The sequence below is a fragment of the Bombina bombina genome, chromosome 1 (assembly GCF_027579735.1).
Source record: "Bombina bombina isolate aBomBom1 chromosome 1, aBomBom1.pri, whole genome shotgun sequence".
In the NCBI taxonomy this organism is placed as follows: domain Eukaryota; kingdom Metazoa; phylum Chordata; class Amphibia; order Anura; family Bombinatoridae; genus Bombina; species Bombina bombina.
In genome coordinates this window covers 131,207,739-131,233,551 of record NC_069499.1, presented here as the reverse complement: position 1 = coordinate 131,233,551, position 25,813 = coordinate 131,207,739, and the positions used below count along the sequence as shown (strand labels likewise).

General features: G+C 38.9%; 1 protein-coding gene across 1 annotated transcript in view; it reads right to left on the bottom strand.

Moving 5' to 3' along the window:
* Positions 1-15,282: 15,282 nt before the first annotated feature.
* Positions 15,283-25,813, bottom strand: part of CDKN3 (cyclin dependent kinase inhibitor 3) — a 39,888-nt gene continuing 29,357 nt past the window's right edge. The window contains exons 3-4 of the mRNA XM_053711062.1: positions 20,568-20,671; positions 15,283-15,441 (exon numbers count right to left, since the gene is read on the bottom strand). Coding sequence (XP_053567037.1) covers positions 15,355-15,441; positions 20,568-20,671 — 191 coding nt within the window. The 3' untranslated portion in view covers positions 15,283-15,354. The remainder of the gene's footprint in view (positions 15,442-20,567; positions 20,672-25,813) is intronic.

Genomic DNA, 25,813 nt, shown 5'->3' with positions numbered 1-25,813 from the left:
CCCCACAGAGGAGCACAATCCGTCTGAAGGACAAGTCAAGCCTTAAAACTCATAACCAGTACCCGAAGGTGGATGAGAACTCTGGCCTACCTGCTTGCAAGCCCAATGAGCTAGCCCCTATGTCACAACATAGGGTCCCTGAAAAAAACTGGGTCGTCTCAAACCAGTCCACCGGATCATAAGTCTCCAGACATCCAAGAAGGATCCAAGAAAAGAACTCCGGACCCGGGACCCAGAATCGTCCTAGAACGAACAACATCCTCAGGGAACACAAGATACCCCATCTAAAGCAATCAGACCTCACAGGGGATGAGAACCGAGAAACCCGGAGAACGGGTACAGGACTCACTCGTAATTCCCAGCCCAAAGGAAAGAGAACACCCTTAGCCGGAGGTCAACACCCCCCCAGCAAGGTACTAGGCCGCAACAAAGTCACACAATTTCTCTAGAGCCCAAAGGCCCCAAGGGCAGCACTAAGGGAAATGAAAACGAGAACAGAGTCACCCGAAAGAGAGTAGAAAGAAAAGCTAGTCTCCATAATCCTTTCAGATTAACGTTCCAGAGGACCACACCCAAGGGAGAAGAATGCAAAGCATCCGAACCCAGGCAGAAAAAACATCCCCTAAACAAAAAGCTTTGAAAAAGAGACAACACCTCCTATTGCCCCTGATATGGAGACAACTAACTCCCGAAGGAAGACAGAGCCTCACGGTCTTCACTTCCTTATTAAGCGCCCAAAGCCGCCAGAAAAAATGGACAAAGTCCAGAAAGTCTCGACTCAAAAGAAGAGAACCTCTAAAAGGAACAAGTACTAAAAGGACACTTCCAAAGAGACCACGAAAGGCAAAACCATAAGAACGGTGGTATGAAGAACCTAAATCCTCCAAGCCTCCAACCTACAACGGGAAGGAACACTCTAGTTCCCGAAAAATTAGGAAACGACTGAGCATGTCGCTGCAGATCTCAACGGAGTCCCGGCCCACTAGATTGAAAGGCGAATGAGGACTGAACCAATCCCCCATGCTCCTAAGCAACCACAGACCCTCAAGTCCTCTCAGGATGCTAGCTTGTAAAACAAGACAATTATATTGTGATCACTAGGCGCCCACACTGGACCAACCGGACATAGAAAAAGGTGCCATGTGTCTGAACTAGGCCTCAAAGACAGAAGGATTTGTACCCAGTCAGGACCAGCCTGAAACCAAGGGCCCCAGCATGGTCAAGGCTCGATGATAGAGGGATAAAGAACAGTCAGACAGACTTTTGTAAACAGAGCAACCACAAAATCGCGAGTATCAATTCCAGAGAGGAAAGTTCCAGAAGGAAACATCACACCACAACATGAGCTTTAAACCAAATAAAAATCATCCTCACCAGATGAAAATAAAAGATAAGGCAACCCGTAGGTTATCGCCCAGGAAGAACGGACAGACCCGCAGGACCAGCCCAACAGGGGTCCGAGACTTCCAAGCTCAGAACCGGAAAAGGATACACAAATAACAAAGACTATAAGAAGATTACTTCATCCCCTTATGTCTATGTATACAAGCCAGTCGAAGAATAAGACTGAGAATCCCCAGACCCATTAAAAGTGGGATCCTCCAGCAACGCCAAAAACGTGCCTTAGTAGGACACGAAGGCGCGCCAGTCTATAACGAAAGGCGCAACATACCTCCATGGGAGAAAAGGAAACACCGGCCCCGAAGGTTGACCCCTTGACCGCCTCAAGGGCAGTCGCTCCCCCGGAAGGCTAAACTGGACCAGGCGATCCCACGCCTGACGACCCCCGGTTAACGAAACACGGATATCGTAAGCACACTCCCGGGAGGTGCACATGCGCCAGCGCCAAAGATATGGCCATGCGGAACCATGTCATAACCTCCGATGGGAACAGGCCACAAGTAGCCAATTAGAATGAGTATAGGTAAGAGTAGGGCAGAGTATACAATCAACAGGAAGTCAGTACTATTTAGGCAAATAGCCAAAAAGTATGTATTATATTAATATAACTGCCTAGACTCCCTGCCACAGATTATGAGTTAAGGAGACAGAGAACAACTAACTAGTAATTGTAAAAAGGCTTACAAAAAGTAATAGGTAACTCAAATCTGTGTGTGAGTAGATTATGAGCAAAGCCCTATAGCAATCAAACGAATAAAAAACATTCATACACTAAAATTTATTGAATTATAGTTAACTAAACCACACATACATAAGCAAGGGCTGAAAAATTAAAGACACTACACCCCAGATAAACTGGAAATCTGATTATATCAGAGTTATCAAGGTGCTATCTGACTGGCAGCATATATATAAGGATAAATATATAAGCTAAGCCCTTACAATTCGAGGGCTAAGTTAATATTAATTTTTACTGTTATCAATTATGCTGCTAAGAAAGTCAGAACAACTAGGGTGAGCAGATTAAAAAAGGGAAAGACAGGGGGATGCTTCCGGGCGGCGGCCATGAAGGTCGCTTATTTCAGCAGCTGAAGAGTTGAGCATATCTATCCACTGCATATCGCTTAACTATGGCTCCATCTAGGATTGAAACACACCTATTCTTGTATAGTAACTTATGCTAAACAGTTTGGTCTAAAATGTGAAGCCACCTTCTGCCCTGAAGTACTGGAACGGTGAGGTACGCAGTGGAGGCCTTGAAGCGGGCCTGGCCTATACCTAACCCCCCCGGTTATCCGGGTATAGCAGCTTTGAAAGCTGTCCTTTCCTTTCTCTACCTAGCAGCACATAAACTCTTGGGGATATATTCTCATACCTTTTATTATTTGCCTCGCCAACAGCAATATGACGCTTAAGTGGCAGCACCTTGAGGCCTCAATGGCTAAACTATTGGACATGCATTACCGGAATCTGTCGGATCTCATTGTGGACAGCTTTGGGGCACTATCGCAGATGTGCACAGCCGTTAGAGAGAACCGGATGCATGCAACAACTCCATCGGAGCGAAAAACTGAGCGGCCTTCAACACACCCTATTATAACAACCAGGCAAGATGACAGTACTTGTCCGCCACAACCCCTGGAAGCATTATCACTAGAAGCGTTACCAAACGAAATTAATAGAGAACCGATAATAGTAAGTGCTTCTACTGAATGGACAGACCTTATGCATACTGTGTCACATGCCGTTCAGCTGGCTGACAGTTACTTGACAGCGGATGGTGGTCAGCAGGAGCGAGCGGTAGAATGGCTGGATGCAGATGGATCCGCAGGCTACAAAACTGCTCAGATGAAGAAAAGCCCATTTGATACCCTACCTGCCTTGCTGAGACAAAGATCACTTCATTTGGGAGACCTAGATCCTGAGCAAGTGACACCAGCATTACCACCGATTGAAGCAACAGAGAGAAACTTTCCTACATGCCCTGTTGCGCCTATGCGGAGAGCCACCATGCTCAGATCTACAGCTCTATCTGGAGCTATCAAGGAGACAGGCAGAAAGTTTCCGCTGCCGCAGTTACATTTGCTGAGACACAATGTCATACAGCCACGAATCCATATCCTAACAAATCTGTCATCAAACCGGGGGCACATGATAAAACTGACATACCAGGCTATTAACTGGATTCACATGGTCTCTTGTGCTCTCCGGTCCGGAATTGGTTAATGAGATGCCATCTCAGACATGTTTACTCAGAGCGGTGCATTTATGTCTGCGTGAACTAGCACTTGTCAGAGGAGTGGTTTTTGGAAAACTGCCGTTTTTTACCAGGTCCAAAGTGGGTTAACAGCAATGCACGCAAAAAGGAGGATTACCAATACCAATAATGTAAAGTAGTCATTAACATTACACATCTACTTATTAGCATAGGTTAACGTTCCCTACAAAAATCTTTGCACATCCTCCTCTGTATACTATAACTGAACGGCCCCTGTAAGGTATGCTCTCTCTGATACAGATCTGATGTGCTCGCTATTTAACTACTTAAACTAAAATGACTGTACTAATGAGGACTAAGTCTGATATATTATAGTCATAGTATAATGCTCCTCATGTTTCTTCTACCATAGGAACTTGTATATAGATTGTTAAAACAGTTATTTTCATTGATCATTACTTTCTTAATTTTATGTATACTATATTATTAATGCTGCACACGGAAGACTGACTAACATATTTAGAACATTTTGTTACAGGAACTTGAGGTAATATTCTGTATGACAGTGAAACAGGATATCATGACTGCTTATGTTACACAGTTATAGTTTGCATAGTTTGGGGCAACGCTAGGTGTGTGGATAAGTGTATAATGCTGCCACATTGGTGTTAGTCATAGCCACCTTTATGCTCTTTAGTCAGCTACCTTGACTAAATTTATTTAGTTAAAGTTTCTAAGTATCGCTGCCACAGTGTGCTCTTAGAGATCTGCCACCTATAAATCAGAAGTTGATGCTGTGCTGCTACGGGGGGGGGGGGGGAAGCAGTGGTGCTCAAAGAGATTAACTTGCAGGGGCTTCTCTCCTTATCTCCGCTACGCATCGGAGCACATCTGTTTCTAATTGCCTGTGTGTTTCATTAACTCCTGCCTTACCAGTCCCAAACTGATTTCTAAACTCAGATCAGTTGCAGATAACTATGTGATTGTGACAGAAACTAGACTTTACGCATGGTGAGTACAAATGTCACTTATAAATGTGTGCTGAGTCTGACATCTCTGGTAGATGTTACTTAAAATTAAATATGTTTGTGGGTTGTTTCTTTTTTTTTATATATATATATAGTTAATATAATTCAACATTTGAGCCTTAGATCCCTGTGCTTAAGAATATGATATATGGCATAGACATAAGACTCCCTCAGCAGCTCAATCAGCATCCGATTATACCTTGTTTAAAGCACTATAACGTGAATGTTCTGTACTTTATTACCTATTTTACTCTGAAAATCTGTTTTACATAGGCAGAATGAGAGGGTTATGTTGAAGCTCCTATCATTTAGAATATATCTGGAATATTTGCTGCAAGCCAGTATACTTCACACATAAGCCATACTACCTCAGTTAAGAGCCTATTGATATGCCTTAAGCTCCTTCAATACATTAATGGTTACTTTCTGTAACTCATTTATGTTTAATGTGAGTGTGCCCCCAGGAGCTACCTATACAAGTGGCTCAATAGCAACTAATATTTGTTTTAGCAACTCATCGCATTTAATGTTGGTTAATTGTCATTCTAAATCATATCTTGGGTCCAAGAGTGGCCAATTTTATTATTTTCTTCTCTCCCCAAAGTCCCCCACGATGCCATAATACTATTCCAGGGGGTCCAAGAGAGGCCTCTATATACCTCTGGGGGTAAACACTTAATCTCTTATTTTATCATATTTTAAGGGGTCACACCTTAATAGAAAACACGAGGTTCAATCTTTTATTTGCATTCCTAGATAATATTTGTATTCCTATTTTAACATGACTGTATATGATCTCTCCTTCTTGAATTTGCATGTTATTTGAATTATTGCTTGTATTTCATATTACATATTAAACCTCAATAAAAAAAAAAAAAAAAATGCTTAGATTTAAAAAAAAAAAAAAAAAAAAAAAAAGGGAAAGACAGAGCTTATCCCAGAGGGCCCCTGACGTACGTTTCGCAAAAAACGCTTCCTCAGAGAGGTGGCGAGCCGCTGCTGTAATGAAATATTTAAGAGTCAATGATACCCTCCTCAAAATTTGATTGGACATGCCTGTTGTACACACATAGTGTTCTGATTGGCTTAAAAATATGTATGTCAAAGAGATAAAAATTGATTGGATAAGGCTGTGGGTGGTGGTTCCTGACGTAGCTGTCATAGTCATAAAGGGGCGTGTATACAAGCCCTAACGTCATCTTTTAGCCCTCATTGGATGATGGTGTAGACCATATGTTCTGCTCTGTCATTGTTCCAAAATGCCCAATACTTGTATAAAAAGTGTATAATACAGTGCCAGTAAACATAGACAGACAGATCTATTGCCAGATAAGCACCACTATCTATTGGATTTACAGAGCCTCAGATCGTGTTAGTGATTTTGAAGGCGGATCAGATCGATCTAGCATTTGAAGTGCACATAAATTGTATTGAAGTATAAATACATATGGGATTGTAATGCTACGTTCACATGTGTAATAAAATGAAATTGTATAGTCGACCGATTAGCCAGAATAAATGTACACAAGACGTGTTTACCCTTATCGCTGCGGGGCATGTTGCTATATGGTACGTCATACAGGTCTATTTCATTGGATGATCGTGATGCCCTAGCTGTTATAGTCATACAGGGGCGTGTATGCAAGTCCTAACGTCACCTCTTGGCCCTCATTGGATGATACTGTTGACAGTATGTTCTGCTCTGTCATTGCTCCAAAATGCCCAAATGCGTGTACAAAAAGTCCATAATACAGTGCCAGTAAATATAAACAGACAGATCTATTGCCAGATAAGCGCCACTATCTATTGAATTTACAGAGCCCCAGATCATGTTAGTGATTTGGAAGCGGATCGGATCAATCTAACATTTAAAGTACACGTCAATTATATTGAAGTATAAATACATATAGAATTGTGATACTACGTTCACATGTGTAACAAATTGTGATTGTATGATCGACCGATTAGCCAGAATAAATGTACACAGGACGAGTTAACCCTTATAGCTACGGGGCGTATTACTGTATAGTATGTCTTGCAGGTCTATTACATTGGATGATCGTGATGCCATACGTAGCTCCTCACAGAGTTTGAGGAAATGTATTTGTGTGATCGACCGATTAGCCGGCATAAATGGACACCAGGCGTGTTTACCCTAGTAGTTATGGGGCGTGTCACTGTATGACCTGTCATGTGAATCAATGTGATTGGTTGATAATCGTATCATACATGACTCCTGTCAAAGTTTTAAAAATATGTATGAATTTTGCTTCATATTAGCCGAGTAAATTATGTTAAGCATTACATATATATGGAATCCAGATGGTTAAGAGATTTTAGTATCTTAACATGGAAACAGTCTTAGATGCAGAAGTCATATCAAACAAGATTTTGGAATTATCCAGATATTGGAAAATAGATATATGATTCAACTGTTAAGAATACAACATTTATGTTGACCGTTATCATATTTGAATTCAATTATATAAGTGTATTGCGTAATACTTAATATTATTACTTGTCTGAGCTTGATATTAGTGGGCATGAGAATCAAGTATTTATTATAATACGTGACTTTGCGCAAAACCAATATAATGTCCGTTGGTATATAATATCCTGAGATGTTACTAAGATCTGATATACTCTGCATTACAGTTAGTTAGAATTGGATCAAAAAATAAAACGTGCATTTACATGTAAATTTGGTATCAGAACCTATCATTGAATTAGATACTCAGGATGACCTTACAATCAATATTTGTATAATAGAAAAATGTACATATAATTAGTGACTAGTGAAATTAGATCAGGTTAAACGCTGATAAAAAACATATAATTTCATAAATAAATAATATGTGATGTGTGAGACGAATGAATAAGGATTTGAGTAGTGACAGAATAAGTGAAGTTACACAAATAATTATATAGGTGCTCTGCAAATAAAACGTGACATTATGAAGTGAAAAGTATTGGACTAAAAATATTGTCGCCTGTGAGAAAAATTATATATTAACCTAGTGATGTTTGGTGGTGATCATGAGAGATGAGAGAAGAGAATATAGTATGATATTATTAAATTTTTGTATGATTGTGTGCGATAAGTGACATAGGTGAAAAGAAGAATAACACATGTTATTCATACCGTGGTTATAAGTATACAAAATAATTATTAAAATCATTCATACCATTGGGTTTTACTGAATTCAAACGATAGATCCATTTACATTCAAGTTTAAGTAATGTTTTCTCAAGATTGCCTCCTCTTATGCCAAGAGAGGCTTTTTGGATTACTGTATACTGTAAATTTGCAGAAGAGCAATGGTGTTTTAATTGAAAGTGTTTCACAACAGATGTTATCTTCTTACCTCGTGCTTCATCTTTTTTTGCATTTTTGATATTATTGGCATGTTCAAGTATACGTACCCTGATTTCTCGTGTCGTCATACCCACGTAAATCATTTTACATGAACAGAAAAGGGCATATATGACTCCTATAGATCTACATGAAAAATGTGAGGCTAATGTGTATAGATTGCCAGTTTTGTCTTCAATAGTTTTTGTCTTTAATACATATTTACAGGCTGAGCATGTACCACAGGGATACATCCCTGGGTCAGTATCCTTTTTCTTCGTTGATCTAACATAATGACTGGATACAAGTCTGTCCCTTAAGTTTCTCGGTCTCTTGTACCCCATAGAGATCCTATCACCTATTGTAGATTTTAGGACTGGATCATTTTGTAGTATCTTCCAGTGTTTATTGATTATTTTGGTCACTTCGGACATTTGTGGGTTATATGTAGTGATTAGTCTTGGATTTGATTCATTCTGATTTTTTACTTTTGGAACAAGCAAATTGTCTCTATGAATTTTCAGAGCCTTGTATTTAGCTCTCTTGACTGCTTTCCTACTATATAACCACGGTATGAATAACATGTGTTATTCTTCTTTTCACCTATGTCACTTATCGCACACAATCATACAAAAATGTAGTAATATCATACTATATTCTCTTCTCTCATCTCTCATGATCACCACCAAACATCACTAGGTTAATATATAATTTTTCTCACAGGCGACAATATTTTTAGTCCAATACTTTTCACTTCATAATGTCACGTTTTATTTGCAGAGCACCTATATAATTATTTGTGTAACTGCACTTATTCTGTCACTACTCAAATCCTTATTCATTCGTCTCACACATCACATATTATTTATTTATGAAATTATATGTTTTTTATCAGCGTTTAACCTGATCTAATTTCACTAGTCACTAATTATATGTACATTTTTCTATTATACAAATATTGATTGTAAGGTCATCCTGAGTATCTAATTCAATGATAGGTTCTGATACCAAATTTACATGTAAATGCACGTTTTATTTTTTGATCCAATTCTAACTGTAATGCAGAGTATATCAGATCTTAGTAACATCTCAGGATATTATATACCAACGGACATTATATTGGTTTTGCGCAGAGTCACGTATTATAATAAATACTTGATTCTTATGCCCACTAATATCAAGCTCAGACAAGTAATAATATTAAGTATTACGCAATACACTTATATAATTGAATTCAAATATAATAACGGTCAACATAAATGTTGTATTCTTAACAGTTGAACAGTTGGATCATAGATCTATTTTCCAATATCTGGATAATTCCAAAATCTTATTTGATATGACTTCTGCATCTAAGACTGTTTCCATGTTAAGATACTAATATCTCTTAACCATCTGGATTCCTCGGCTAATATGAAGCAAAATTCATACATATTTTTAAAACTTTGACAGAAGTCATGTATGATACGATTATCATCCAATCACATTGATTTACATGACAGGTCATACAGTGACACGCCCCATAACTACTAGGGTAAACACGCCTGGTGTCCATTTATGCCGGCTAATCGGTCGATCACACAAATACACTTCCTCAAACTCTGTGAGGAGCTACGTATGGCATCACGATCATCCAATGTAATAGACCTGCAAGACGTACTATACAGTAATACGCCCCGTAGCTATAAGGGTTAACACGTCCTGTGTACATTTGCTCTGGCTAATCGGTCGATCATACAATCTCAATTTGTTACACATGTGAACGTAGTATCACAATTCTATGTATTTATACTTCAATATAATAGACGTGTACTTTACATGTTAGATTGATCCGATCCGCTTCCAAATCACTAACACGATCTGGGGCTCTGTAAATTCAATAGATAGTGGCGCTTATCTGGCAATAGATCTGTCTGTTTATATTTACTGGCACTGTATTATACACTTTTTGTACACGCATTGGGCATTTTGGAGCAATGACAGAGCAGAACATACGGTCAACACCATGATCCAATGAGGGCCAAGAGATGACGTTAGGACTTGCATACACGCCCCTGTATGACTATAACAGCTAGGGCATCACGATCATCCAATGAAATAGACCTGTATGACGTACCATATAGCAACACGCCCGCAGCGATAAGGGTAAACACGTCTTGTGTACATTTATTCTGGCTAATCGGTCGACTATACAATTTCATTTTATTACACATGTGAACGTAGCATTACAATCCCATACATATTTATACTTCAATACAATTTATGTGCACTTCAAATGCTAGATCGATCCGATCCACCTTCAAAATCACTAACTCGATCTGAGGCTCTGTAAATCCAGTAGATAGTGGTGCTTATCTGGCAATAGATCTGTCTGTCTATGTTTACTGGCACTGTATTATACACTTTTTATACAAGTATTGGGCATTTTGGAACAGTGACAGAGCAGAACATATGGTCTACACCATCATCCAATGAGGGCTAAGAGATGACGTTAGGGCTTGTATACACGCCCCTGTATGACTATGACAGCTACGTCAGGAACCACCACCCACAGCCTTATCCAATCAATTTTTATCTCTTTGACATACATATTTTTAAGCCAATCAAAACACTATCGCCTAGATTTAGAGTTTTGCGGCCAAAGGGGTGCGTTAGCTACGCGTGCTTTTTTCTGGCCGCACCTTTTAAATACCTCTGGTATTGAGAGTTCACAGAATGGCTGCGTTAGGCTCCAAAAAAGGAGCGTAGAGCATATTTAACGCAACTTCAACTCTCGATACCAGGGGTGCTTACGGACGCGGCCAGCTTCAAAAACGTGCTCGTGCACGATTCCCCCATAGGAAACAATGGGGCTGTTTGAGCTGAAAAAAAACCTAACACCTGCAAAAAAGCCGCGTTCAGCTCCTAACGCAGCCCCATTGTTTGCTATGGGGAAACACTTCCTACGTCTGCACCTAACACCCTAACATGTACCCCGAGTCTAAACACCCCTAACCTTACACTTATTAACCCCTATTCTGCCGCCCCCGCTATCGCTGACCCCTGCATATTATTATTAACCCCTAATCTGCCGCTCCGTAAACCGCCGCTACTTACATTATCCCTATGTACCCCTAATCTGCTGCCCCTTACACCGCAGACCCCTATATGATAGGATTCTATCAGCCAATCGGAATTAAGGTAGGAATATTCTGATTGGCTGATGGAATCAGCCAATCAGAATCAAGTTCATTCCGATTGGCTGATCCGATCAGCCAATCAGATTGAGCTCGCATTCTATTGGCTGTTCCGATCAGTCAATAGAATGCGAGCTCAATCTGATTGGCTGATCGGATCGGCCAATCGGATTGAACTTGATTCTGATTGGCTGATTCCATCAGCCAATCAGAATATTCCTACCTTAATTCCGATTGGCTGATAGAATCACTCTTCAGCCCCCCGCTTGGGCTTGGATCAACACTTCCGAGGACCGATCGGTGAATCTGGTATGGTGAAGATAAGGTAGGAAGATCTTCAGGGGCTTAGTGTTAGGTTTATTTAAGGGGGGGTTTCGGTTAGATTAGGGGTATGTGGGTGGTGGGTTGTAATGTTGGGGGGGGGGTATTGTATGTGTTTTTTTTACAGGCAAAAGAGCTGAATTCTTTGGGGCATGCCCCGCAAAGGGCCCTGTTCAGGGCTGGTAGGGTAAAAGAGCTTTGAACTTTTTTAATTTAGAAAAGGGTAGGGCATTTTTTTTATTTTGGGGGGCTTTGTTATTTTATTAGGGGGCTTAGAGTAGGTGTAATTAGTTTAAAATTGTTGTAATATTTTTCTAATGTTTGTAAATATTTTTTTATTTTTTGTAACTTAGTTCTTTTTTATTTTTTGTACTTTAGTTAGTTTATTTAATTGTAGTTTTTTGTAGGTATTGTATTTAATTCATTTATTGATAGTGTATTTTAACTATTTTAGCTATTAAATAGTTCTTAACTATTTAATAGCTATTGTACCTGGTTAAAATAAATACAAAGTTACCTGTAAAAAAAATATTAATCCTAAAATAGCTATAATATAATTATAATTTATATTGTAGCTATATTAGGATTTATTTTACAGGTATTTAGATTTAAATAGGAATAATTTATTTAATAAGAGTTAATTTATTTTGTTAGAATAAAATTATATTTAACTTAGGGGGGTGTTAGGGTTAAAATTAGCTTTAGGGGTTAAAAAATTTATTAGAGTAGCGGTGAGCTCCGATCGGCAGATTAGGGGTTAATACTTGAAGTTAGGTGTCGGCGATGTTAGGGAGGGCAGATTAGGGGTTAATACTATTTATTATAGGGTTATTGAGACAGGAGTGAGGCGGATTAGGGGTTAATAACTTTATTATAGTAGCGGTGAGATCCGCTCGGCAGATTAGGGGTTAATAAGTGTAGGCAGGTGGAGGCGACGTTGAGGGGGGCAGATTAGGGGTTAATAAATATAATATAGGGGTCGGCGGTGTTAGGGGCAGCAGATTAGGGGTACATAAGTATAACGTAGGTGGCGGTCGGCAGATTAGGGGTTAAAAAAAATTAATCGAGTGCCGGCGATGTGGGGGGACCTCGGTTTAGGGGTACATAGGTAGTTTATGGGTGTTAGTGTACTTTAGAGCACAGTAGTTAAGAGCTTTATAAACCGGCGTTAGCCCAGAAAGCTCTTAACTACTGACTTTTTTCTGCGGCTGGAGTTTTGTCGTTAGATTTCTAACGCTCACTTCAGCCACGACTCTAAATACCGGAGTTAGAAAGATCCCATTGAAAAGATAGGATACGCAATTGACGTAAGGGGATCTGCGGTATGGAAAAGTCGCGGCTGGAAAGTGAGAGTTAGACCCTTTCCTGACTGACTCCAAATACCGGCGGTAGCCTAAAACCAGCGTTAGGAGCCTCTAACGCTGGTTTTGACGGCTACCGCCAAACTCTAAATCTAGGCCTAAGTGTGTACAACAGGCATGTCCAATCAAATTTTGAGGAGGGTCTCATTGACTCTTAAATATTTCATTACAGCAGCGGCTCGCCACCCCTCTGAGGAAGCGTTTTTTTGCGAAACGTACGTCAGGGGTCCTCTGGGATAAGCTCTGTCTTTCCCTTTTTTAATCTGCTCACCCTAGTTGTTCTGACTTTCTTAGCAGCATAACTGATAACAGTAAAAATTAATATTAACTTAGCCCTCGGATTGTAAATGCTTAGCTTATATATTTATCCTTATATATATGCTGCCAGTCAGATAGCACCTTGATAACTCTGATATAATCAGATTTCCAGTTCATCTGGGGTGTAGTGTTTTTAATTTTTCAGCCCTTGCTTATGTATGTGTGGTTTAGTTAACTATAATTCAATAAATTTTAGTGTATGAATGTTTTTTATTCGTTTGATTGCTATAGGGCTTTGCTCATAATCTACTCACACACAGATTTGAGTTACCTATTACTTTTTGTAAGCCTTTTTACAATTACTAGTTAAAGGATAAGTAGCATTTGGGTTACCTGCATGCGTAGTAAGAGTTGATGGTAGGGAACTCGTCTCGTGAGAAATAGAATCCCCAGAGACGGATGGCTCAGTGGGCACCCAATTCCCCGATCCCGAGGAACCGAGCACTCTAAAACAGCATTAAGAACATAACTGATGGGCATGTATCACCAGGGCAAATTCATATTCTTCACAAGAAGTAGAGTCTGAATCAGAGACATCCGTCTCCAAGAATCCTCCATAACTGAGACACTGCCACCTCCAGAGAATCAGACACCTATTGGACCAGGATTTCTCAGTCGCCATGCAGTCAGCAAAACGGAAATGGGGTCACAAGGTAAACCGTGCAGTCCATGCAAAAGCGTGCCTGACCGAAAAGGCCGCGTCACTAGACATAGGCCGTTATGTTCCAAAATAGCCATGAGCCGAAGCAACACTACACAGTAGCAGACAGAATCACATAACAAACATGATTATAACCCCCCCCCCCCTGTTCAATAATCCCCCTCAGGAGATATTAACCCTTGATTCCTAGATACAAAAAGGAGCCTCACTGAGACCCTATGTTAAAGCTATACCAGAAAAGGTTGTAACCCCTCTCGGATAAACAGCTGAAATTACAATACATCCATGATGAAAGTAAAATGAAACAATCTTACCGGAATCTACGCCGTGGAACAGGAACACGGCCCTTCAAGTGTGACAGATAGTAGCGTCGCCTCTGCTATGGACTTGAGAGAAAAAAACAGGCAGTGAAACTCGTCAACACTGATTGCTTGTGGAGCTGTTAATATGAGTCGGGATGGTTTCGCAGAAAGACTCTCCCTGCATCTCCCGACTCTAACTTTCACCCATGCTCTCACTGAGAGGCTGACAGGACTACTTAAAACTTCAGTCCCATGCCGAAGAGTACTACCCTCCATAAGAGACTATCGAAAACTTCTGACACTTCTCTGCCAACCTCCTGGGACGAAAGGCAAAGAATGACTGGGGCATGAGGGAAGTGAGAGGAGTATTTAAGCCTTTGGCTGGGGTGTCTTTGCCTCCTCCTGGTGGCCAGGTTCTGAATTCCCAAAAGTAATGAATGCAGCTGTGGACTCTTTCCATTTATGAAGAAAAACATATTTATGCAATATTCATAATTAATAAAGTGTTATACTTTGTATTTTATGTAGAAATATGTATTTATGAATAAATAGAATATATTCTATGTGAAGAACATTGTAATGTGAAATATTCATATTTTCATGTCGAATTAGCGCACTTGAGAATATGTGATCAAATTTGCACGCAGGTAGAGTGTTAGGTTTTTCCCCACTTTTTTTGCTCCATTGACTTCTATGTTGGAATATGTTAACGCGTGGACAATATTTGAAGTTCCACTTTTTTGCGCTCATCAGGTTAGGGCGCTACCAGATGAGCGTTAAATACTGCTGCACTTGTAATCTGGCCCATTGTATGTATAGTATGGCAACCACAGAATGCTGCTATCTGCCTAAAACATAACTAAATTTGACAAGAATTTATCCCTTGAGTATCCTATTAGGCTTTCAATGCCTTTATAAATGCTAATTATTGTAACATAGGGGAGATAAAACAATCTTAAACACTTTGATATTTCTGTAGTGTGTTTATCTTTGGAAATGCTAATACATTGTGTTAATGGCATTTGTATATACAATTCATTTATGACATATTTTGTGTGAGGGTGTTTTTAAAAAAAAAAAATATTTATCTTCTATCGATAATAAAATAAAATAAAAAAAGATCATAAACTTAAAGAAGTCAAAATTAACTTAAAGAAAATAAAGTTTATTTTCAAAAACTTTAAGTAAACAAACAATATTCAACAAAACATCTTTTTTATCTTGATAGAGCACGGCAATTGTCATTCGAAGCAGAGAGCTGGGAAGCCATACGGTCACGAAACTCATTAAGAAAATTGTATTGCTAGAGAACAATAAAAAAAAGTCAGTAAACAAAACATACAATATGTTCACATGGTTCCTTTTATTAATTTAAATATTGTGCAGTGTGATTTGTCATAACATATGTGGGATTATGCTCCTGTTCACTATGAGGAGGCAAAAATACTCCAACACATTAGAGCTTTAAATCCCTCTACTTACCCAGAATCCCTCAGTCATTCATAAGGCCAAGTAGAGGAGGAAAAAAAACTAGAAATACAAGTAAGGACAAAGCAGGGCAAATGAAGTGCAAAAGTCCTGCCGCCAACTGTACAGAATAACATTAGAGAACTCAATTTAAAAGGTAAACATAAATGTTTGTCTCGTAAGATAAGAGTCCACAAGACATCACATTTGGGATCTTATATACAAGCAGTGGAAAACGGCATGAAAAAGAGGAAGGAACAATACCAGTAAGGCATGGTTGTTACAGATTGGACAAAGCAGACCACAATACTTAAAATTAAACTTTAATGATTCAGATAGAGCATGCAATTTTAAACAAATTTCCAATGTACTTGAATGATCAAATTTGCATTGTTCCTTTGATATCCTTTGTTGAAACGCATATATACATATGCTCAGCAACAGCAATGCTGCAGATGATTGGTGGCTACATACATTTGTCTCTTGTTATTGGCTCACCAGATGTTTTCAGATAGCTCCCAGTAGTGCATTGCTTCTCCTTCAATAAAGGATTCCAAGTTAACAAAGCAAATTTGATAACATAAACATTTGGAAAATTGACTATAAGAACTGGAGCACAGGTGAAATAATTAGCTCCTTAGTTTACATGGTTATTTTACATGCTCTCATCCAAGGTAATCCTGAAAATCTAGCCTGTTAGTGAGGCCTAGGGATGGGTTTGGAAACCAGTGCTCTATCTGAATCTCATACACGACAAAATGGTAGAACTTTGGGAAAGTATGCAAAGAAAACCAAGCTGTCTATAGATGCCTCATTACAGAAAGCTCAAGAAATGGCAACTGTTCTAGTGGAATGAGTAGCAATGTGTTCATGGGAAATATGGTGGGTGGGGTTTGGCTATTGACATAAAGAAGGAACCACAATCTCCTGATTAATCTTATCTGCAGATGTTTCTTTTGGAAGAAAAGAAAAACTTGTTAATAGCGCAATCTTACCCTTATTAAAGAAGAAAGAAGGCTTGCAAAAAATCTAATCGATGCATAGGTTCAAACGTAGAAGACTGAAGAGCCATCAAAACCAGATTAAGACTACAATGAATAGTAACTAGTTAAATAACTGTCCTAAGGCCAAACTCTGAAAAGAACAATATCCTAGTACACCAGGCCAAAAAAGGTTTTCCATACTCTGGTGACTACACATGGTAACAGGCTTCCTGGACTGAATTAAATGAATATTGTACTCTAAAATGTCTTCTTTAATGTGTTTCCATTGATCCATTTTATGTGCCAGAGTGTATTTCATTGTTTAATTGTATTTAAAAGAAAAAAATTAAATTAGGTCTGTGTACCAAGTACTAAGGGGCCAAGCCAGAGCAATTAGAATCACTTCTTACTTGATTCTTGCTATAACTCTGGATAGTAACACAAATAAAGGAAAAATATATATTAGATTGAACGACCTCAGAACCACCAGGAAATCTATTAGATCTGCTTGTGGATTCTGAGACCTGGCACATTAATACATTAGCTTGTGATTCAGGCAAGAAGCCATGAAGTCTATCTCAGGCAAACTATAATGCCTCACACTGGTTCAACACTTTCTAGTTCCAAGACCACTCTCTCCTGGGTGAATACTGAGAAAACTCTACCTCTCAATTGTTCACTTCTGGAATATGAATTGCTAAAATTAGGCAGTGATAACATTCCACCCACTTAATAATAAGGGACTCTTTTTTATCTACAGGGAACTCCGAGTTCTCCCTTGATGATTTATGTAAGCTACTACTGTGGCATTATCTGTCTGAAGAGTTTCTGTCTGAAGCTGAGCCAATTCTGTACAGCCTTGTAAGTACCGCTCCCCAACCACATAGGCTGGCATTTGTCCAGACTGTTTAAAGGAAGGAAGCCCCCTGGATGAGGGATTGTGAGTCTGCCACCACATCAAGAACTGTCTGATCTAGAAAGATCTTCTGAGAAAGGTCCATCGTGATCTCCATCCCACAAACAAAGTAGATATAACTGCAGAAGCTTGAGACTGATGGCAAAGCCTATCCGCCCAGCCATCACTATGGGTAGAGTGTGGGCATGAAGGGATTAATAGCCTCTGGTTCCCTTACACCTTTACCTCTACAAGGACCTAAAGGCATACCAAATTGACCCCCAAATCCTGCTTACACCACTCCAGATTAACAATGCTGCCACCACCAAGAGTTTTGAATAAGGGTGTCTTGGGAACCCAATAACTTGCACGACTAACAATTAGGTAACATGATTTTAACCTTGTCTCTATAGAGTGTGAATTCAGATATTAGAGCCCAACGACAGAATTAGATTATTTATATGTTTAATAACAAAAGACAAATACAGGTTACACAGTGCTAAATTACAAAAACAGACGACATACAAAAGAACAAGAATAATACCTACACTTTGCAAATATTACCAAGGTTCCATTAGGTATGTGTGAGAACTTTCTTCAGATGTTTCTCATATGATGTCCCAGGCAAGTTCTGACAATATCTTACACTCAATTATATCAGAGTCTCCCTTTCTGAACCATATAGCTGGGTAGAGGAAACATTTGTTATTTGGGATTTGGACTGCCAAAAGGAACTAAACATTAAGCCTTTATTTACCTTTACACTTTTTGTATTGCATAAAGAAAGCTCCCTTACCTCCAGTGACTGTGGCAATAATTGCATCTAGCCCTGGGTAAAAACAGGATTTTATTGTGAAACGGGAAAAAAACAGTAGAAGCCATCTTAACCACATCTGCAGACCAAGACTATGGCTCTTTGCATATGATCTACACTGCTGCATCACAAATAAAGCTGTTAGTGGTCTTTAGAAGCTTCAGGTGATGCTGGATCACCTCCAAGGATGCTTAATCAGAGAGATAAGCTCTGAAAGTTTGTCACACCAGACTGAGGTAGATGCAGCCATGCAAACTACACTACGATAGCTGGACAAAACGTAAAACCCACTATCTGAAAGGGTCACCTACAAAAGCCACTATACATTGGCTATTTAAAAGAGCTACTATCCTCTAACAGAATGGCCCATTCACTTTAGGAATTGTTTTCCATACCCCTACCTTAGTAGATGAAAGGGGAAACATGGCCTTGAATTTGGCGGACAGAATAAAAGGAATACCTGGCTTGTCCATTTCCTAATAAACAGTTTAGCTACTGAATCAGGCACAGGAAAGAAAAAGGCTGTTTAGGAGCTGTATTGAAGAATTTGTTAATTCTCTTAATAGGTGGCTTGCCAGGAGTAGGAGAATCATCCATCAACAAAGCACTTAACACCTCCTGTAATAATGTTCTACACTGAAATTGAGTCATCAGACTAAAATATTTTGACGGGTCACTCCCAAGGGAACTTCCTGATGAATAAAAGGATCAACTTCTTTTCTTTCCGGAGAGGATTACATTTTTGAAAATGAGGTATTTGATATTTGTTATCTGTATATTACTGTGGATCCAACAAAAGTATTTTGCTTATATACATTTTCTTTTGATAATTTTGTCTTATGGTTTGAGTGCTATTTTTCACTTTTAAACAAATAAATTTGTTAAACATGGTATCTGAGGACTAAATAGCCCTCATAGGGGCATGTTTATCAATGTGCGAGCGGACATGATACGAAGTACTGCATCTTGCCCACCGCACATCGATAAATGCCGACAGCCTACGCTGTCGGCTTTTATCATTGCACCAGCAGTTCTGCTGGTGCAATGTCGCCCCCTGCAGATTTGCAGCCAATCAGCAGATTAGCAGCCAATCAGGGGGTGTCAATCAACCTGATCGTATTCGATCGGGTTGATTTCTGTCTGCTGCCTCAGAGCAGGCAGACAAGTTATGGAGCAGCGGACAAGTTATGGAGCTTGATAAATATGGCTCAATATGTTTACCAAGACTGAAAAACGAGAGCTATTGTTTTCTGACATGTAACTCTTGTTTTGTTTTTCAATTTCTCTGATGCATTTGCTGGGACGCCAACTCCTGGGAAGAATGGAAACTGTCTTGAATATTTTCCACTTGTGAATAATCTTTCTCACTGTAGAATGATGGAATTTAAATTGTTTGGAAATGGCTTTAGAACCCTTCCCAGATTGATGGGCAGCAACAATTGCTTCACTAAGATCATTGCTGATGTCTTTCCTTCTTGGCATTGTGTTAACACACACCTGAATACTCTAGACCAGCAACCTGCTAAAATTTAGGTTTTTATAGAGGTGGTCACACTTGCTAATGATCAATTAATCAAGGACATTTGATTAGCAGCACCAGGCTGCTACTTAGCCTCTTACTCTTAAGGGTGTATTTAGTTTTCCACACATGGCCTCTCCATTTTTGCTTTATTTTTGTTAAATAAAGCATGACATGTTGTAATATGTCATGTGTTGTTGTTCATCTGAGGTTGAATTTACCTAATTTTAAGACCTGTAGAGGACCAGATGATTGTTATTATGTCCTGATATGTGAAACCATAGAATTCAAAGAGGGTGTACTTTCTTTTTCACATGACTGTATGTACACACATATGAATCTATCTATCTATCTATCTATCTATCTATCTATCTATCTATCTATCTATCTATCTATCATAATGTTCTAGCCTGAAATTGAGCATCAGACTAAAACTATCTATCTATCTATCTATCTATCATAATGTTCTAGCCTGAAATTGAGCATCAGACTAAAAATATCTATCTATCTATCTATCTATCTATCTATCTAGGTTTAGAAAATATCCATAGTTAGGCTTCAGCAGAAATAAAATTAACTCAAATTAGGGAAAGGTAATAGCTAGGCATATGAAGCCTGTCATGTTCAATTTTCAGGACTGGAAAATCTACAATTTTTAGACCTACGAACAGGAAACAGGGCAATCAATAATAATGAAAGGATATCGCAAAATGTCTTACTGTACTTTTAAATTAATCTGTTTAAATCATACCTTTATTGTTTGTATTGCTCCAGAACCTCTCAGTGTGCGGACAAAACTTAACGCTTCTTGAGGAGTCATTGAGTCAGACAAATGAAGTAATAAACATGCTGCAACTAAAAAAACAGAGGAAACACAACCATTTTTGCATATTTTTCCATGATTTACAGCACTTCATTATTAGCACTAAACCCCCATTTTAAATATAAATTCTCTTATATTCTAAATAAGATACCATATAAAAACTAACATTAGAATCCACAAAGTAAGCATCCACACAAAATAATGGTCATCCTCCTTCTAGCCTTACTTTTATTGTCTACCTTTTTGTAATTCCTTTTCTTCTAATTCTAAACGTATTAGATAGCTGGTTCTCAAGCCTTAAAAATAATGCAACCTTAAAGGGAGAAAAAAAAAACGATCTTCTATATGAAAGGGATGCAATTTAACGTTTTTTTTAGTTCATGTTAAAAAGGTTTCAATTGATAATAAAACCAATAAGAAATGCCTGTTTCTGGTTCCCAGGGATAAACAACTTGCTGTACATCTTGAGCAAAAAGTATATTTTATTTAAAAGATGAGCATCTATTTTAATTTAAATAAATAATATATATATAAAAATGCATTTTAAATAAACTTATTTAGATCCAACAAAGAAAAAAAAAATGCCCTATCCATTTAAATAGATGTTGCAAGGACCCTTGATCAGAACACTACAAAAGACAAATAAAAATGAGATAAAATAATTTATTTATTCATATATATTGTTTCGGCAATACTTTTTGCAAATAAGTCTTCCCTTTTTGGAAAAGGAAATGCAGAAAACTACAAATCAGTTCTAAAAACAGTAACGGTAAAATTCTCACTTGATATTTGAGACAAAAGGAATTTAATAAAAGTGCAGCCTTTAATACTGTCATATTATACAGCCCCCATGCTTCTCTTGTCTGTCTCTTGACACATAATCCACTAAAGTCAAAATTAAACTTTCAGGGTTTAGACAGAACATGCATTTTTAAACAACTTTCCAATTTATTTTTTATCAAATTTGGTTTGGTCTTTTGCTATCCTTTGTTGAAGAGTAAAGCTATGTAGTCTAATAGGAGCTCAGGAGCATGCATGTGTCTGTAGTACTCTATGGCAGCAGTGTTTTGCAACATTGTGTGTAACAGTGTTATACATTGATGCAAACACTGCTGCCATAGAGTGCTAAAGACATGCATGGGGACTACATAGATTTACTCTTCAACAAAGGATAGAAAAAGACCAAAGCAAATTTGATACAAAATACATTGGAAAGCTGATTAAAATGTATGTTCTGTCTAAACCTTGAAAGTTTAATTTCTGACTTTACTGTCCTTTAATTTATTTGTGTAACATATCCCTTTATGTTGGCACCATGGTGATATTTTAAATATTTTGTTGATATCCCTAATATTGAGCCATCACATGTGGGATCAAATACCAAAAGCTGTGGAATCCACAATACCAAGGAAAGGGTGGATCAAAAAGGAAGGCAGGCACATCATTGACCAGACACAGCCGCTTGGAGAACTTTACTGCCAAACGCAGTCTCAGACGAGGCAAAATCATCAATATGGTAACATTTTGTAAAAGTGTGAGGGGAAGACAAAGTTGCAGCCTTGCAAATTTGTTAAACAGAAGCCTTAGATTCTTTAACCATGTGGTTAAAGTCACCGAAGTAGCCATCTGGCCCTTACGTTTAACAGAGAACACAACAAATAAACTAGAAGATTGAAAATCATTTGTAGCTTCCAAAAAATGTTTAAATGCTGTGACAACATCCAAATTATGCAGCTATATTTCTTTGGAAGATTTTGGATTTGGAAAAAAAGACGGAACCACAATTTCTTGATTAATATTTTCTGTAGAAACCACCTTTGGTAAAATATCTGGACAGGGTATGTAAAATTGCTTTATCCTGATGCAACACCAGATAGGGAGGATTTCAAGAAAGGGCTGACATTTCAGATACCCTTCTGCTGAATACTTAGCCAACAGAAACAAACATTTCCAAGATAAAAGCTGAAGATCCATATAATGCATAGGTTCAAATGGGGGACATTGTAAAACTCTTAGTACTAAGTTAAGACTCAAAGTGGGAGAAATTGGTTTGATCACAGGTATAATTCTACCCAAGGCCTGAACAAGGGCTTGAATATCTGGAAGCCGAGCCAACTTCCTATGAAAAAAGGACAGAAAGCGCTGAAATGTGACCTTTTAAAGTGCTTGCCGACAAACCCTTGTCTAAATAGTCTTAAAGAAATTGTAAAATATGAGGAATCCTAAAAGAATGCCAATAATAACCCTGTCCCAAACACCAAGAACGATACACCTTCCAAACCTTGCAATCAATTTTTCTAGTGACAGGCTTGCAAGCCTGAATCAAGGTATCCACTAGAGTCAGAAACTCCCCTTTGATATATAATTTAAGCGTTCAACCTCCAAGCAGTCAAATTAAGAGACTGAAAGTTTTGATAATTGAAAGGACCTTGAGACAACAGATCTGGTTGTTGAGGAAGACACTACTGAGGTGAACTGAACATCTGCACCAAATCGGCATACTACGTCTTGCAATGCCAAGCAGGAGCTATTAGAATTGCAGACGTATGTTCTTGCTTGATCCGGGCAATCACCCTTAAGAAGAACAAATTGGAGGAAAGAGATAAACTAGAAGTAAGGGCCAAGAAACTGCTAGAGCATCTATCAATTCCATTTGAGGATCTCTAGACCTCAACCCATATTTTAGAAGCTTGTGGTTTAGGCAAGACGCCATCAAGTCAGTGTCTGGCAGACCCCAACAATGAACAAACTGATAAAAAATGTCCTGATTGAGAGACAATCCAATCCCCCAGAGTGCAGAGTCTAATGACTCAAGTAATCCGCTTCCCAGTTGTTAAACTCCGGGAATGTGAATTGGTGAAATGGTACACTGATGAGATTCTAGTTAAAGGAACAGAAATAGAGTGATTAGTGCCAGAAAAAAAGGTACCCACACAAACTTTTAAAGCAAAAGGGCTCTCCTATGCCTTTAGAGTTCTAGAACAAGAAACAGGTGGTACTCGCAGTACACTTGCAATGAAGGAAATGTCTCACATTCAAGCTTGGGCAGAATCTCATCAGTGTTGGAACAAGAAACTGGAATAGTTTAAAAGCTTAAATAAATGCTAAAATGTGGGGTTAAATAGAAGGAACTTTAAAATGTATACTGTATTTGCAAACACACATAAAAATAAAATAATATACACAACAATTCTAACGACAATTAAAATACACTTAGAATTTCATCTGCTCAAAATATCGCTACAGATGTTACAAATAACATAACAGAAAATATCAGTAAAGTATGTAAACAAAAGTCCAGATCAAGATTAAAACTGAATGTGGCAAATTAGTCTAGTTCCCAAATAAGATACGTGTGCACCTGTGGAGGAGAGAAAAGATCTCCTTACATGTAGTCAAGGTATTTGAAAAAATAAATATCCATGCTCACATATAGGAACACGGAAGACCCTATCCCCTAAAGGGCTAAATTTAGATTTTGATTTAGGCTGCTTCCTTATGGAATATATTATCTCTATGGATTATATACAGTATCCCACAAAAGTGAGTACACCCCTCACATTTTTGTAAATATTATATTATATCTTTTCATGTGACAACACTGAAGAAATGACACTTTGGCAACAAAAGTGAGTACACCCCTAAGTGGAAATGTCCAAATTGGGCCCAATTAGCCATTTTCCCTCCCCGGTGTCATGTGACTCGTTAGTGTTACAAGGTCTCAGGTGAATGGGGAGCAGGTGTGTTAAATTTGGTGTTATCGCTCACACACTCACTCATACTGGTCACTGGAAGTTCAACATGGCACCTCATGGCAAAGAACTCTCTGAGGATCTGAAAAAAAGAATTGTTGCTCTACATAAAGATGGCCTAGTGTCAGGGTTTTTTCCCCTGCTGTGTTTGCCATGTGCTGCTGGCAGCCATTTTACTCACCTCTCTTGCTGACTCTGGTGCATACTGTGTGATGCTGCTCATTTCGTGCACTTCCTTTTATGGCCAGACTGGTGTACATCATCCGTGTGAGACAGGATGCGGTCTCAGAATTGTGATGTCATCACTTATTATTTAAAGGGCCTCTGTTCAGTATGCTTTGCCCTTGCGTTGTCTCAGACCTGTTTGTGAGAGCTCCTGTGTATTTCCTGGCTGTCTGACGTCCCTCCTGGTTCCTGATCCCTGGCTTGTTCCTGACTCTGCTGTTCTCCTTGTTCCTGATTCCGGCTCATCTGACTACTCGATTTGGCTCCTGACTTGGCTCGTCTGACTATTCGCTTTGGCTCCTGACTTGGCTCGTCTGACTACCAGCTCTGGTTTTGATTCCTGGCTTGTTATTTGACTTGTGGACTTTTTATTATTTTTTGCTATTAATAAAGGTGTGATTATTTTTGCACTTCTCGTCTCAGTCTGATTCCTGGCACCCTGACATTACGCAAGGGTCATGAATGCTGATGGTGCTAATAATCCACCTTTATCTGCCATAATTTCCAGGATGGATGAACAGGATCACCGCTTGGATCAATTTGCACTAGCCCTGCAAACCCTGCTGACTCGCACTGCACATTTGGACCAAAATGTTCCGCAAGTTATAGTCGCTCCTGTTTCCGCTGCTGCACCTAGTCCTACCAGGAGCATGTCTGGTTCTGCACCTCTACCTCCGCGATATAGAGGCGATCCTAATCAGTGCAGAGGGTTTTTGAACCAGGTGGGAATTTACTTTGAGATGTTACCTCAGGCGTTTCCCTCTGACAGAGCTAAGGTGAGATTTCTCATCTCGTTACTCTCTGACACAGCTCTTGCCTGGGCTAATCCCTTGTGGGAGACTAATAAACTTGTGATTTCAAATTACCCTGAATTTGTGGCCTCCTTTCGAAGGGTATTTGATGTTACAGCTCGCTCCTCCTCTGCTACTAAACGACTCATGTACATTCAGCAAGGTACAAGATCTGTTGCTCAGTATGCCATTGAGTTCAGTACGCTTGCCGCAGAGGTAGGTTAGAACAATGAAGCCCCTGTTGCCGCCTTCTTTCATGGGCTCTCTGATGCGATTAAAAACGAAGTTGCTGCCAGAGATTTACCAGAAGATCTCGAGGCATTGGTATCTTTTTTTATCCTAATTGACATCAGACTAAGTGAGAGGCCCTCTTTCAAGGAGCGCTTGCGGAAGCCTCCTGTTCCGT